The 16,365-nt window shown below is 61.5% G+C and overlaps 1 protein-coding gene across 2 annotated transcripts; it reads left to right on the plus strand.

Moving 5' to 3' along the window:
- Positions 1–1,875: 1,875 nt before the first annotated feature.
- On the plus strand, positions 1,876–7,023 carry MYADM (myeloid associated differentiation marker). Of its 2 annotated transcripts, none has more exons than XM_030544914.1 (2): positions 1,876–1,992; positions 5,709–7,023. In XM_030544914.1, the coding sequence occupies exon 2, from the start codon at positions 5,720–5,722 to the stop codon at positions 6,626–6,628; it is 909 nt and encodes a 302-aa protein (XP_030400774.1). In that variant the 5' UTR covers positions 1,876–1,992; positions 5,709–5,719; the 3' UTR covers positions 6,629–7,023. The 2 variants fall into 2 exon arrangements, with proteins under 2 accessions (XP_030400774.1, XP_030400775.1); XM_030544915.1 differs by lacking the exon at positions 1,876–1,992 and adding an exon at positions 3,596–3,620.
- Positions 7,024–16,365: the final 9,342 nt, after the last annotated feature.

Consider the following 16,365-nt stretch of genomic DNA (forward strand, 5'->3'; position numbering starts at 1 on the left):
TCAGGAGGGGTGTTATCAAACTGTGGGTCGCGACCCTGTTGTAATGGGGTCGGCAGGGCTGGCGTCAGGTGCTGTAATTTTTGTTGTGAGAAGCGGGTCGGGGTGCGATGACGTTTGAGAACCCCTGTGTCAGATGATGGAAGTTGGGGGCGGCACTAGGGTTGTCTGGGCAACCAAATATTGAGATCCTGGAGGGGCGGAGCCTCCTGTGGGACATCCCCGTATTGGGGGAGGGGTGCTGCTGTCCCCCCTGCCCCGCCCGCTGGTGACGGAAGCTGGGCCAGATGTGGAGTACAGCTGTGTGCACCGGGGAGCCCCTCCCCCAGCCCCACTCCCGTCACCATGGAAACCAAAAACAGTCCCACCAAACACAGCCACAGTCTGTGGGGCACTGCTGGGAGGAAGCTCGCAGCGCTGGAGTCCTCGCCTGGGGAACCTGTGCAGAAGTGATGTGACAGTTACCACAATCACAGGAAACATCTTTCTTCTGTGAGCAACACCCCTAACAACCCTCCGGCAGCAGCCGGCCCTGCCCTGCACCCTCCCTGGCTCACTTCCTTTTTACCCTCTCTGCCCCAGATCCACCCCAGGGGCCCATTCACCCCGGCGTCCTGCCCCTCGGATCCGCCCCCGGGGCCCATCCATCCCTGTATCCTTCCCCTCAGATCTGTCCCCGGGCCCTTCACCCCGGTGTCCTGCCCCTGGGATCCGCCCCTGGGCCCAAAACACCCCGTATCCTGCCCCTCGGATTTGCCCCAGGGGCCTATCCACCCCGGTGTCCTGCCCGTCGGATCTGCCCCAGGGGCCCATCCACCCTAGTGTTCTGCTCCTCAGATGCACCCCGGGGCCAAGCAATCCAGGTATCCTGCTCTGCCCCTCACATCCACTTCTGGGGGCCATCTACCTCGGCATCTTGCCCCTCGGATCCGCACTAGGAGCCAGTCCACCCCGGGGTCCTGCCCCTCAGAGCTACCCCTAGTGCCCATCCACCCTGGTATCCTGCCCTGGCCCTCGGATCTGCCCCCAGGGCCCATCCACCCCTGTATCCTGCCTCTCAGATCTGCCCCAAGGGCTCATCCATCCTGGTATCCTGCACCTCAGATCCCCCCCGCCCCCCAGGGCCAGTCCACCCCGGTATCCTGCTCCTGGGTGTGGAGCTCTGGGGGATGGGGGTCTGTGTGCATGGGGGGGGCTGTGTGCATGGGGGGGAGCATTGGTGCATGGGGGGGCTCTGTGCATGGGGGGTGGGAGCTCTGGAGGATGGGGGCTGTTTGCATGGAGAGTGGGAGCTCTGGGGGATGGGGGGCTGTACACATGGGGGGGTGGGAGCTCTGAAGGATGCGGGGCTGTGTGCATGGGGGAATGGGAGCTCTGGGGAATGGGAGGCTGTGTGCATGGGGGGTGGCAGCTTTGGTGCATGGGGGGGTGGGAGCTCTGGAGGATAGGGGGCTGTGTGCATGGAGAGTGGGAGCTCTGGGGGATAGGGGGCTGTACACATGGGGGAGTGGGAGCTCTAGAGGATGGGGGACTGTGCATGGGGTGGGAGCTATGGGGGTTGGGGGTGCTATGTGCATGGGAGGACGGGAGCTTTGGGGGTTGTGGGAGCTCTGGGGAATGGGGGGGCTGTGTGCATGGGGCTGGGGAGCTCTGGGGTGTCTGCCGGGGAGAGGGGAAGTGGGGGTACATGGGGGGAGTTGGGGGACACGGCAGGCGGTTATGTCCCTGGTCCATGCCTGGGGGTCCCGTCTCTGTTTGTAGGGCGGGAAGGGGAGGGGCGGGGACACACACGCTGCCCCACCCTCCCCCGAGACGCCGCTATCCCGGCTGGGCGGGGTGTCTGCCCCCGCCCCCCGCCTTTTCCGCCCTGAGCGGAGAGACGCCCCCCTGCCGCGCCCAGCCCCGCGCTTCCAAATCTCCGCAGCTAGCGCGCAGCGGAGCAACCAGCGCCCCAGATCCGCTCCAGCCCCCCGCCTCTCCAGGCCCCCCAGCCAGGTAAATACCCTGCTCCATGCGCACCCCGCTTCCTGCGCACCGCGCCTAGAGCGCAATGGAAACGTGTCTGGGGGACCCCCAGCTCTGGGAGCGGCGTGGAGGGGGGGTCAGACTCTTCGTGGGGCTTGGATCGGAACCGAGGGGTTATTTTGGGGGGGAGGGTGAGCGGAACTTTTGGGGGACCCAGCACAATGTGGGGTTTGGGGGGTATCACCGTTTGGGGGGGTTGTGGGGAGGGTGAGAGGTGTGTGGCTTGAGAGGCTTTCTGGGGGCTGGGGCAGAAAGGGGGGGGTTTAGTGGGGGTGAGTGGAGCATGTGGTGGGGGCTGCAGCGTGTGGGGGGACTCGGTGCTCTGGCGGATTGGAGGGGTCCATTGTGATTTGGGGCTGGGGGGCAGCCCTTCTGGGGGCTGGGGGGGATTGGTCCTTCGGTGGGGGGTTGCCGTGCCCTGTGGATGGCAGGATATTTCAGGCAGCTCAGAGTCCAGCCACAGCCTGGCTGCACTGAGATCTGGGTAGGACTGTCAAATCCAGGGTGCAGCATTTGTGGGGCCACCTCTGTCCCCCCCCCCCAAAAAAAAACCCACCACAGGACACTGCCCCCATGCCTCGTAACATATCCCCCCAATAGGAATTTTGGCCCATCACTGGGGTAAATATTTGGGGGGGGAGCGGTTACCCCACAAAAAGGAGGGAGCTGTAAAATCTCAGCCCCCCAGAAGAGGGGATTGTGGGGGGATGACTGTGACCCCATATAATTCATCCCTTGATCTCTTGGCCCCTTGAGTGACATGGGAGGGGGGCGTCACGGCTGGGAGAAGGAGTTTACCAGGCAGTGTCTGTCTGTCCCGCTAGTGGGGTGTGTCCGTCTGTCCCGCTGCCCCCTACAGGGAGGGCTCAGAACTGCCCCTGGTGGGGTGGGATGGGATGCAGGTCACACAACATGGCAATGCGGGCACCCCTCCTGGCAGGTTCGGCAGGCTAGGGAGAGAGAAGTGTGGGCTAGTGGTTAGAGTGGGTGGGGCCCTGGCATCAGCAGGGTTGTATGGACTGTGGGTTCTGCCAGAGAAAGCCGAGACCTGCCCAGGGAGGCGTGAATCGAAATGTTGGCGAAGGGGGTGGGGGTGCTTTCGTCCAGGCTTGTGGGACTATGGGGATCCGCTGCCTGGCGCCCGCAGACCTCACTCAGAGGGCTCGGGGTGGTGAGCCCTGTTTCACAGCTGGGGAAATAGAGGCACAGAGTGGGGTAATGGCTTGCCCTAGGTAGCCCAGCAAAGCAGTAGCAGAGCCAGGGAATGGACCCAGGAGTCCTGGCTCCCAGCCCCCGCTCTAACCATTAGACCCCACTGCCTGCACAGAGGCAGGACAGAACCCAGGCATCCTGCTGCGCTCGCCTGCTGGGGAAGCCCAGCCTTGTTTCAGGCCTGTGCCCAAGGCCCTGAAATGCCGAAGTGAGAGAGGTGGAAAATAACACGCTGGGGTTGGGTTTTCTCTAGGCCTTATAAGGGCAGTCAGTGGCTGCAGGCTACCCCCCCCACCCCGCCCAACTCCAGTGCCCTTCCTCCCCCTCCCTTTGCCCCTCCTCTCTGGCCCCCAGCCCGACAGACCAAGGGAGCCGCTCTGAGACAGGCAAGCACTGGTCTAGTGGGTTGGCTGGAGGGGCTGGGAGCCAGGACTCCTGGGTTCCATGGTCAGGGAGGAACAGGGCTCCCAGCCCAGCTGCCCAGTTTCTTCCCAGGAAAGAGCAGGATCCAACGTCTGGCTCCCAGTGTCATGGGCTGGACCGGGGCGGGGCGAGTTTCCAGCCACCCCTCCCGCCTGACAGGCACCGACATTGTGGATCTGTGCAAGGGAGGAACAGAGAGAAAGTGACATGGCTCCTACTGGAGCCATTAACTACCTTCACCATCACCCTCACCCCAGCTGTCAGTGTTAAATTAACTTGATTGAGTGAATGGTTCTCCCAGCCCCTCTGCTCCTCAGAGGTGGGGAAACTGAGGCAGGCAGAGGGGCAGGAGTGGTGCAAAGGGTGCAGTGTGTCAGGGGTAAAACTCAGGAGTCCTGGCTCCCAGTGCTTCCCCCCTACCCCCACTCTAACCACTAGACTCTCCTCCTCTACCATCAGGCTGGGCTCACTGCTCCGCTGTGGGGGGACCCCAGGACTGGGGTATGGGAACAGGTCTCCCTCCCAGCATCCGGATCTCACTCCTCCCTGCCACCCCCTTCATAAACCATGTGACCCTTTTAACCACCCCCCCCCCAGTTCAGTCTGAAGGTTCCTGGCCTGCCCCAGGGGCTGAAACCCTTTCACCCCCACATCCAAGCAAGCAAGGGCAGTGGGGGGGACAGTGGGTGGAAGCTGGGTGGGGAGGGAGCAGGGGCAGCTTTGGGTGGCAATGTGGAGCAGCGGGACATATTGGGGAGCAGCTGTCTGACCACTTGGTTTGCGGGGAGGGACCTATGTGTATCTCCCCCCCGCACCCCACACTCCATGACAGGATATTTCTAGGCCTGGCTGAGTAGTTCCAGCTGTTGGAGTTGGGGGGAGGGGGTCCTGGCTCCCAGGATCCAGACAGGTCCGAAGGGGGAGGTGCTGGCCCTCAGGACACTGGGCGGGGCCGGAGGGGGGACCCTGGCTCCCAGGACCTGGGCAGGGCTGGAGGGAGGGCCTTGGCTCCCAGGACCGGGGGGGGGGGGAAGCTGGCTCTCAGGACACTGGGCGGGGCCGGAGGGGGGACCCTGGCTCCCAGGACCTGGGCAGGGCTGGAGGGGGGGCCTTGGCTCCCAGGACCCGGGGGGGGGGGGAAGCTGGCTCTCAGGACCCGGGCGGGGCCGGAGAGGGGATTGTGGCTCCCATGACATGGATGGGGCTGGGGTAGGGGGCACTGGCTCCTAGGACCGGTCGGGGGAATCTTTCCCTCTGTGAATTTGCCCTATGCCTGGCAGTGCCCCCGGGTTGGCTTGGATCCATCCCCCTCTCTGCCATGCAGCCTCAGGGGGCCCCCATCATGCTCCCATCTTTCTGTCGCAGCCCAGAGTCCTCCGTCACTCCTTCCTTCTGCCGCTCTCTCCTTCCCTCTCTTCCTCCATCTCCCTTTCTCCTCCCTGCCCAATTCATGCTCCACATCTCCCACTTCCCCGTGCTCTCACCACTAGCCCCCACTCCCCTCTCAGAGCCAGGGAGAGAACCCAGGAGTCTTGATTTCCAGCCCCTCCCACTGTAACCACTAGAGCCCACTCCCCTCTCAGAGCTGGGGAGAGAACCCAGAAGTCCTGATTCCCAGCCCCTCCCGCTGTAACCACTAGAGCCCACTCCTCTCTCAGAGCAGGGGAGAGAACCCTGGAGTCCTGGCTCCCAGCCCCCCCCCACTCTAACCACTGCCCCCCACTCTCTCTCAGAGCAGGGGAGAGAACCCAGGAGTCCTGGCTCCTAGCCCTGTTTCCCCAAATTTTTCAGCCTGGCTCTACCCACAGGGCACTGGGGTCAGGAACCCCAAGGTCAGCTCAACTGGGCCCTGCCGTTGACGGGATGGGGTGTCTGCCTTGGACCGGAGGTGCTGAAAGAGCCCCCTTAGAGAGAGAGAGAGTGTGTGTGTGTGTGTGTGTGTGTGTGTGTGTGTGTGTGTCCCGGCTGCCCCTGCTGGAGTGGATGGAGATTGCCCGGCTCTGTGCACATGCCGGATTCCTGTACCGCGCCCTGACTCTCCTCCTCCCCAGGTGACCCCACCATGCCGATCCAGCGCACCAAGTCCGTGGGCAACACACAGGCCCTGACCTCGCAGGTGGGCATCGTCCGCCTGCTGGAGGCGCTTTTCGCCTGCGTCACCTTCAGCCTGGTGGTGCACCAGGGGAACTGGGATGACCGTAACGGTGACTGGTGCATGTTCTGCTGGTGCTTCTGCTTTGCCATGACGCTGCTGGTGCTGCTGGTGGAGTTCATCGGACTCCAGCACCGCATACCCGTCTCCTGGAAAAACTTTCCCATCACCTTCGCCATGTACGCCACCCTCATGTGCCTCTCGGCCTCCGTCATCTACCCGGTCACCTACATCCAGCACAGAGCCCCCTCTGGCAAAACCAAGGACTACCGCATCGCTGCCACCGTCTTCTCCTGCCTCACCTGCCTGGCCTACTCGGTGGAAGTGACCATGACCCGGGCCAAGCCAGGCGAGGTGACGGGCTACATGGCCTCCGTGCCCGGGCTGCTGAAGGTGGTAGAGACCTTCGTGGCCTGCATCATCTTTGTCTTCATCAGCGACCCGATCTCCTACGACCGCCACGAGGGGCTGAAGTGGTGCCTGGCCGTCTACTGCATCTGCTTCATCCTCTCACTGGTGGTCATCGTGCTGTGCATCGGGGAGTGCACCGGCTGGCTGCCCTGCGCCTTCAATAAGTTCCTAAGCGGCTACACGCTGCTGGCCGTGCTCATGTACGCCACAGCCACCGTCATCTGGCCCATCTACAACTTCGACAGCAAGCAGGGTGGTAGGCCGCGCCGGCCCTCCAGCTGCAGCAGCAACAGAAGCTTCTGCGACTGGGATAAGTTGGTGGCCATTGCCGTGCTGACGGCCATCAACCTGCTGGTCTACCTGGCCGACCTGGTATATTCTGCCCGGCTCATCTTCATCCAGGCCTAGCCGTGCCAGGGGCTGCTGGGCCGGCTGAGGGCTGGGGAGAAGGGCTGGGCTCCCACCGGGTTCTCTGGATCTCATCTGTCTGTCTTGTCATCTCATTCATTTCTCTTCTTTTCTTTCCTTCTTTTTGCATCCTTTTTCTCTCTCATTTATTGTCTCTTTCTTTCTTTTTCTTTTCCTATTTCATTTACTGTCTTTATCTTTCATTCATTCTTTTCCTTTATCCCTCTCTTTGTCTTTCTTATTTATTCTTTGCTCCCTTGCTTTTCTTTCATTTCCTCTCATTCATTCGTTCATTCGTTTATTCGTTTCCTTTTTTTCCTGTCACGTATTTATTCATTTATTGTCTTTCTCTCTCTTTCGATCGTTCTCCTCCTTTTCTTGGAGCTCTCTCTCACTTTCTTTTCTTTTCTTTCACTTGGTCTTTTGTTCTTTTTCTCTCATTTTCTTGCTTTCATTCTTCTTCCTCCTCCCCCCTGCCCCCCCCCAGCACTCCCCGTCCAGGCGTACCCACTCCCTTGTAATAACAATGTTCTTCTTTTTGCCTTCGCCCGGCCCTTTAAGAATCCCTTTGCCTCCCCTCCATGGTGCCTGGGGGTGGGAGTGGGGAGGAATCATGGCTGACCACGGGCCATTCTGTGCCTTTTCTCCAGCAGGAGCTGTGGCGGATGAAAAATGGGTGGCCTGACAGGCAGGGCCCAGTGACACTGGGGCCTTTTAACCCAACACCTCCAATCCCAGAAGAAGTGGGGGGGAGGGCAGGAAAGAGGTGACAACTCCCCTTTAATGGAAATATTTGTCTAGTGATTAAAAATGCTTGCCTGCCGGAGTCTTAAAGGCAATGGGTACACTCTGCACATCCTAAGAAATAGCCACTAGGGGTTTAACAGCACGCAGCCTTTAATGAAAATATTTGTCTGGAGGTCAGAAACCCTTGCGTGTTGGAGCCTTAAAGGTAAATCACAGAATCAGCCCTCTAGCTGGAAATTTAAAAGCACCAAAAAAAAAGCCCCCAAACTCCATTTGCTTGGTTCCTGAATATTTATCCAGGGGTTTTAAATAGTCCTGGCAGCCATTATCGTAAAGGTGATGTCGCCGGACCTGTGCCTCACAGTGCTAAAATGTAGCCAGCTGCTTATATCTGTCCAGTCTCTCTTTTTGTATCATTCATCTGGTTATTTTTTTTATACATCTATTTTTTACACCGGTATAAACGCAGACAAAAAGTATTATGGGCCTTGTTGCAAGTGTTGGTATCATCATTGCCGTAGCAAATTACAGGAGGTGGGTTAGATTTGTATAAATATATAGAGAGAAAACAATAAATGACTGAAAGATCCTTGCTGTGTTTGTCTGTCGTGTCTCCTGTTTAGAGCTTAGGGCAGGAAGTTGAACATGGAAAAATGGCTCAGGGAGGGCAGAGAATGGGGCAAGGGGCCTGTCCCCTCCAAGGGCACTGGCTCCCATCCGGCCCCAGGGCGGGGACTGGCTGGCTCAGGGGGGCAGGGAATGGGGACCGGGGCCTTTCCCCTCTAGGGGGCGCCGGCTCCCATCCGGCCCCAGGGCAGGGAATGGGGACCGGGGCCTTTCCCCTCTAGGAGGCGCTGGCTCCCATCCGGCCCCAGGGCGGGGACTGGCTGGCTCAGGGGGGCAGGGAATGGGCCCGGGGCTTGTCCCCTCTAGGGGGCGCCGGCTCCCATCCGGCCCCAGGGCAGGGAATGGGGACCGGGGCCTTTCCCCTCTAGGGGGCGCTGGCTCCCATCTGGCCCCAGGGTGGGAACTGGCTGGCTCAGGGGCGGGGAATGGGGCAGGGGCCTTTCCCCTCTAGGGGGTGCCCGCTCCCATCCGGCCCCAGGGCAGGGACTGGGGCCCGGGGCCTGTCCCCTCTAGGGGGCACTGGCTCCCATCCGGCCCCAGGGCAGGGACTGGCTGGCTCAGGGGGGCAGGGAATGGGGCCCGGGGCCTGTCCCCTCTAGGGGGCACTGGCTCCCATCCGGCCCCAGGGCAGGGACTGGCTGGCTCAGGGGGGCAGGGAATGGGGACCGGGGCCTTTCCCCTCTAGGGGGCACTGGCTCCCATCCGGCCCCAGGGTGGGGACTGGCTGGCTCAGGGGCGGGGAATGGGGCCTTTCCCTTCCAGGAAGTGCTGGCTTTGATCCTGCCCAAGAGTTGGGGGGCAGGCTGGCTGGTGGGGTGAACATGGAGGAAGCCATGTGGGGCAGCCCCCGGCAGTGAAAGGCTTGTTTCTCTGCAGAGGCTGCAGCTGAGGCTGGGCGTGGAGAAGGGATGGATCCGGCCCAGTGGAAATTCCAGCTCAGAGCTCCCTTTCCTCTGCGGGGAGCTCTCCGAATGCAGCTGTTGTTGCATAGGGATGGGCTGGGGAAAGACCGTCTCCCGGGCTGGCAACTCATCACCACCCTGGGACGGCCCCACTCCAGAGACGGCTGCATCTCAGCCCTGGACAGGGGGTCCTCGTATACCTAGCCCCCGCGCCCCACCCCAGAGGTGGCCGGGAGCCGGGTGAGGTCATTGCTATGTATAGCTGGGGTTCTCTTTTCCAGCGTGGGGAGGAGCTGGCTCTGGGGGCTGGTGCCAGAAGGGGCTGGGCAAGGCTGGCCTGGAATGAGGTGATTCCTACAAACAGCCCTGTCTGGGCTGGGGAAGGAGTGACGGGAGGCATTGCTGTCTGGCTAGTGTTAACCCCTTCCTGCACTCTCCTCCCCTGCCAGCCCTGTCCTCCACAGTCAGGGGAGAACCCAGGAGACCTGGCTCCCAGCCCCCTCTGCCCTAACCACTAGACCCCACTCCCCTCCCAGAGCCAGGGAGAGAACCCAGGAGTCCTGGCTCCCAGCCCCCACCCGCCACTCTTACCACTAGACCTGTAGCCCATACCGCTAGCGGTGGCATTTGATTTGGCGCAGAAGTAGCCTCTGGGCCCATATGCCAGAAGGCACGGGCGTAAACGGTTCATGTAAAGCTTTGAGACCTAATGGCCCGGCAGTCACCCTGAGTTTTGGGGTGCTGGGCCTAGTGGGCTCGAGGGGGGGTAATACCAGGTTCTGGGGTGCTTAACCCCGAAGCTGCCTTGGCAACCGACCGGTGTGTGTGGTAACAAGCGACACTCGTTAAGCCCCTCAAGTCTAGGACAAGGGCTGGCCGACGTGAGCAGGGTGCGAAGGTTCGATATGGACCCCAGCCAGGAGGCTGGGCCTGACTCTGAACACACCGGCCAGCCTCCCAGGTGCGAGGGCCAGTTTGCCGGGCCAGGCCAGGGCAGGACCTTTAGCCTGGGTCAGCCTCTCCCCGAGGACGGGTATGTGTGATGGGCAAGGCCCGGGCCGAGGCAGCCCAGGATTTCTGCTGGCCTTCGGGTGGGCCAGAGTGGTTCTGTCTTTACGGATTGCGCTGAGGAACGTGGCTGGAGCCCTGCTCGGCCTCGGGGGCCGGCGGCGGGAGCGCAGTGGGGTTCCCGACCGGACGTAGGATGTGGGAACCTTGATTCTGGGCCAAGAAGCCTCTCAGAGCTGAGGAGAGAACCCAGGAGTCCTGGCTCCCAGCACGCCCCCCCCCCCGATCTAACCACTAGGCACCACTCCCTGAGTCGAGGCAAGAACCCAGGAGTCCTGGCTCCCAGTCCCAGCCCCACCACTGTTTTTAGCCTGGATGAGTCAATCTGTTCTCAGGAAAGGGAGGTTTATTGGTCCCGGGGGGGGGGGGGGGGGTGCATCCGCAGCATGAGTCAGGGACCAGCTATTCTCAGCAGGCACCTTCACCCGCCCAAGGCTGCTGGGTGCGGGGGTGGAACGGGACCTACTCGAGGTGCCCCACAGCAAGCAGCGCACCCCACACTGCCCCAGCCCAGCATGCACTGGGGTATCACCCAGCCATTGCTCCCCCCAGTAGTCCCTCCCTCCCCCAACCCCTCCATCCCTCCCTTTACCCACGACCCTATCCATCCCTCTACTCCCCACTCGTCCCTTTACCAAGCCCTTCTTCTATCCTCCCCCACATCCCTCCATCCCTCTCTCCTACACCCCTTCATCCCTCCTACAAAACCCCTTCCTCCGTCCCTCCCTTTACCTATCCTTCCATCCCTCCTACAAAACCCCTTCCTCCAACCCTCCCCCACACTGCTTCCTCCAACCCTCCCCCACACCCTTTCCTCTAATCCTCCCTTTACCCACCCCCTCCATCCCTCCCCCACCCCTTCCTCCATCCCTCCCTTTACCCTCCCCTCCATCCCTCCTACAAAATTCCTTCCTCCATCTCCCCCACATCCCTTCTTCTATCCCTCCCTTTACCCAGCCCTTCCTCTATCCCTCCCCCACACCCCCTTCCTCCAACCCTCCCCCACACCGCTTCCTCCAACCCTCGCCCACACCTTCCTCTAACCCTCCCTTTACCCACCGCTCCATCCCTCCTGCAAAACCCCTTCCTCCATCCCTCCCCCACACCCCTTCATCTCTCCTACAAAACCGCTTCCTCCATCTCCCCCACACCTCTTACTCTATCCCTCCCTTTACCCACCCCTCCATCCCTTCCACAAAACCCCTTCCTCCCTCCCTCCCCCACACCCCTCCATCCCTCCCTTTACCCAGCCTTTCCTCCATCCCTCCCCCCATCCCTTCATCCCTCCTACAAAACCCCTTCCTCCATCCCTCTCCCCCACACCCCTTCCTCCATCCCTCTGCCCACACCTCTCCATCCATCTCCCCCTCCCCCCTAGCAGCAGGTCCTGTGAGTGGGGTCTCTAGGAAGTGGGGGGGCGCAGCTGAGCTGTGAGGGGGTGGGGAAGACTCTGTGTGTTGAGGCACTAGGGAGTGGGGGGTCTGTGGGGGGTGCTGGGCAGTTGTGGTGGGGCTGTGGGCAGGGGTGGTGGTGTGCAGGGTGCTGTGCATTTGTGGGAGAGCCTGTGGGGGGTCTGGAATCGGGGAGGGGTGTTCCAGTGTTGGGCAGGGGGGCTGTGTGGCACGGCATGGGCCTGCCCCAGAGGGGAAGGGGCACATTGGCAGCACCGGGCCGGTTTCTGCCAATCACTGGTTTGTAAATAGTGCCCTGCACTGGGCTGGGCAGAACAGGGCCACCCCTGCCATGTCAGGCCTCCTTTCCCCCAGCCGGCCCCTCTCTCCAGGGACTGACCCCCCCATGCCCCATCACCCCCGGCCGGCCGCTCGCTCCAGGGACCGACCGCCCCATGCCCCTTTGACCCTGGCCAGCCCCTTGCTCTGGGAACTGACCCCCCCCCACGCCAAGCCCCATCCCCCCCAGCCGGCCCCTCGCTCCAGGGACCGACCCCCCCCAAACCATGCCCCATTGCACCCGGACGGCCCCTCCTTCTGGGGACCGACCCGCCCCCCCCACGCCATGCTCCACTGCCCCCACGGGGCCCCACAAATATGTTTGGTGCCAGCGGCCCACAAAGGGTTAATCTGGTGTGGAAGCGGCTGAAACGCTCGGGCTGCAGCGACACCTGCTGGCTCGTGTGAGACCAACAGAAAAGAGCGACCCCCGGCAACCCCTTCGCTTCCCCCCACCCCCAGCTCTGCCTCTGGGACTCCTGGCGAGGAGAGGGGGTTGATGGGTCAGAGCAGGGGGGCTGGGAGCCCGGACTCCTGGGTTCTATCCCCGGCTCTTGCATTCTTGTGCTGTGACACTGGCCATGTCGCTGCCTCTCTGCCTCAGTTTCCCTACCTGTGCCACCGCATCGCCACCCTGGGCTCCTCTGTTACGCTCCTCCATTGCCCCGGGGCGGGGGGGCGGGGTGCCGCCCCTCCTGGCCCCAAGGGCTGATGGGAACCACGTCTTCCTGGGCTGTTTGTCCTACTCCCCTTCCCCCAGCCCCCTGGGTTGGGAAATCCTCCCCCCTCCCCACCGCAGTTGTTCCCTGGACTCCTGATAAGGCCCCTGTTCCTCTCCAGCCTCTAATCATTAACCCTCAGGGCCATGGGCAACCTCCAGCGCAGGACGTAGCCTGCCCCCACCCATCAGCCCCACAGTCCCATCTAACCCAGTATCTTGCCCCCCAATCAGCCCCATGGGCCCATCTACCCTGGTATCCCACCCCCTCCCTGCCCCCCGATCAGCCCTATAGGCCCATCTACCCCAATATCCTGCCCCCAATCAGCCCCATGGGCCCATCTACCCCAGTATCCCATCCCCTCCCTGTCCCCCGGAGCAGAGCCACAGTGTTACCAGATTTGCCAGTTACTCCGGCGTTTGCTCATTTATTACAGTTACTCTTTGGGGGGGAGGGAGGTTCTGCACGTCTGTCACTGTGCTGCTTGTGTCACTTGTGTTCTCACATGGAGACCCACTTCTCCCCGCTGCAAGTCCCCTCCCAATGGAGCCACCCTGCAGGGCCTCGGTTCCCCTGGGCGGGGTTCCTCCAGCCCCAGAACCAGATGAACACACACATACGTGTGCATGCACAAACACACACACACATGCACACACTCTCTCTCTCTCTCTGAGCAGACCGGGTTACTCAGCACCCCCAAGCTGCCACCCCCAGATGTCCCAGGTTCAGCACGTCCCTATCCTCACCTTCCCGTCCCAGTTGCTCTGGCAGGGACCCGCGTGATGAGCAAACCCCACAGGATTTTGGGACGCTGCCGGGATCTTTAGCTTAGGTACGAGGAGCATCGCTGCAGGGCGAATTGGGAAGCCAAACAACAGCCACGGGGATGGGGGGCAGAGCGAGAAGCAACTAGCTTAACCATGAAAGTTATTTATTGACAGGTAATAACCACGAGGGAGCCAAACGAACAGAGCAGTTATAATATCAAATCAAACCTAAATGTGATTCTAAACGGTTTAGGAAACTATAACTGATCACACACGTCAGGGTCAGAGGGTGACACCTAGAGCGAGTGAGAGCTGGGTTCTCACCGCTCCGTGAAGCTTGAATCCATCGGGGGTCCCAGGTGATGGTGGGAGCTGAGGGTGCGGAGGGCTGGAGACAGGCACAGCCCCCAGCACGATCGGTCAGGAGCAGATGACGTCCCAATGGAACTGATGCAGATTGTGGATCCAGGCAGCAGACCACTGACTTGCGGGTGGGAAGGGGTTTTTGTAAGGCAAGATCAATGGTGTGAGGGAGACACTAGATGTGTTTGCGGGTAAATTGGTGGCTCAAGGGAGATTCCCACAGTTGTTTTGTTCAGGCTGGACAGCAGGAGCTGGTCCTTCCTGGGCCTGGCTATGGACCTGTTCCTTGGAGGGAGTGCACAGTGCAATTAGGGAGCGTCACCATTTTGGATCCCAATCAAGGATTCGTTACTAGAATTGGGCTGATCACCGCTGAGCTGGGGGTGTGCAGGCCTGGGCTCATTAACATCTGGAGCAGAGATTCCCCCAGCGTGCACTGCTTCCCGGCTTCGCCTTGCCCAGCGTTCCCTGCGGTTCTTGCCTTGGACGCTCTGGTCTCCAGGCTGTGCTGCTGGAGATGCCTCCTTGTCCCATCTCCCATGCACGAGGCCAGGGGAGTTTCCTGAATCCTGTCACTTTGTCCCAGGGGTTTTGGTGGGTCTCCCACGGCCTTTCCATTGCTTTTGGTAAGTCTGTCGGGTGCTTGGCTTTGGGGCAAGCAGAGGCTGGGGGTGGGGGTGGAGAGGTCAAGGTGTTTTGTGAGTCAGACAGGCTGGGTACTGCGCCCTGGTTCCCCAAGAACACAGAGCTGATAGGTATCCTGCCCCCTCCCTGCCCTCTGGACCACACACAGGCCCATCTACCCCGGTATCTTGCCCCTTCCCAGCCCCCCCAGACCACAGCCCAGGCTCATCTACCCCAGTATCCTGCCCCCTCCCTGCCTCCCAGACCACAGCACAGGCCCATCTACCCTGGTATCCTGCCCCCCTCCCTGCCCCCCAGACCACAGCACAGGCCCATCTACCCCGGTATCCTGCCCCTTCCCAGCCCCCCCTAGACCACAGCACAGGCCCATCTACCCCGGTATCCTGCCCCCTCCCAGCCCCCCCTAGACCACAGCACAGGCCCATCTACCCCGGTATCCTGCCCCCTCCCAGCCCCCCTAGACCACAGCACAGACCCATCTACCCTGGTATCCTGCCCCCCTCCCTGCCCCCCAGACCACAGCACAGACCCATCTACCCCGGTATCCTGCCCCCTCCCTGCCCTCTGGACCACAGCACAAGCCCATATACCCCGGTATCCTGCCCCCTCCCAGCCCCCCCAGACCACAGCCCAGGCTCATCTACCCCGGCATCCCGCCCCCTCCCTGCGTCCCAGACCACAGCACAGGCCCATCTACCCCGGTATCCTGCCCCCTCCCAGCCCCCCCTAGACCACAGCACAGGCCCATCTACCCTGGTATCTCATGCCCTGCCCCCTGGATCAGAGCCATGGGCTCATCTACCCCCATATCCCACCCCCTCCCTGCCCCCCAGACCACAGCACAGGCCCATCTACCCCGGTATCCTGCCCCCCTCCCTGCCTCCCGGACCACAGCACAGGCCCATCTACCCCGGTATCCCGCCCCCTCCCTGCCTCCCAGACCAGAGTCACGGGCCCATCTACCCCAGTATCCCACCCCTCCCTGCCTCCCAGACCAGAGTCACAGGCCCATCTACCCTGGTATCTCATACCCTGCCCCCTGGATCAGAGCCACGGGCCCATCTACCCCGGTATACCACCCCTCCCTGCCTCCCAGACCAGAGTCACGGGCCCATCTACCCTGGTATCTCATGCCCTGCCCCCTGGATCAGAGCCACAGACCCATCTACCCCGGTATCCCGCTCCCTCCCTGCCCTCTGGACCACAGCACAGGCCCATCTACCCCGGTATCCCACCCCTCCCTGTCCCCCAGACCACAGCCATGGGCCCATTTACCTCCGTCTCAGACAGTGGTCAGCTGTAGCTGTGTCAAAGTGAAAGGAGGAAGATACAAAATGCCCCACCTGGGCAATGGATGAATAACTCCCCATAAGGAAAGGCTGCTCCAGCCCCCTACTCCCCCCACACTTAATGTGTCTGGGGGAAGAGGGAACCCTCACACCCCTTCCTGACCTCACTCTGGGCCCAGGAGGTTCCCCTGCCCTGAGCCCATGCTGCTCATGTGTCAGTCAGTTCCACAGGCTAGAGGCAACATGTCCCAGGTTTAACAGCAGGGGTCGCTGCGCCTGTGGTTTGGGGGGGGGGGGGGCAGGCAAGCAGCTGTGGTCTGGGATGGGACAGGGATGGACATACTGACCCCCCCATCCTTGTCCCCCTCCCTCCCGGAGTCCTTCACCTCCATGCCCATGTTCTGTTTGTGCGTGAATAGTACCAGGTCTTTGGCCTTTTGTTCCCTGGCTGCCTGCACTGGATGCTGCCCAGGCTTTATTCCAGGAGGCTGCCTGCTTGGGAGAAGGGGACGTGTGAGCCCCCCCAACGCCACCACCCAGCCCTGGGGAATTTGACCCCCTTCATGTACGTTTCCTGGGAGAGGGATTTTGAGGTGTGTTGGAAGCAGCACTGGGGAAGAGGGAAAAGGGGGACCCCTTGCAGCAGGGAGCTTCCCAGCTGAACCCTGAAATTATCTGTCAAGGGAGAGTTCCCCTGGCTGAACCCCAAAATGAGCTTACAAGGGGTAATTCCCTGCATTCAACCCAGATATTTTCCCATAGCAGGGCGATTTCACCTGGTGAACCCTGATATGAGCCCAGAGGGGTCTCCCTTACTGAACCCCAATATTATCCCACAGGGCAGGGGGGTCCCCTGGTGAACCTCCCAATATTATCTCAT

Source organism: Gopherus evgoodei, unplaced genomic scaffold, assembly GCF_007399415.2.
Source record: "Gopherus evgoodei ecotype Sinaloan lineage unplaced genomic scaffold, rGopEvg1_v1.p scaffold_35_arrow_ctg1, whole genome shotgun sequence".
Lineage (NCBI taxonomy): Eukaryota > Metazoa > Chordata > Testudines > Testudinidae > Gopherus > Gopherus evgoodei.

Coding starts and splice junctions, on each gene's coding strand:
- MYADM (XM_030544914.1), top strand. CDS start 5,720: ATGCCGATCCAGCGCACCAAGTCCGTGGGCAACACACAGGCCCTGACC.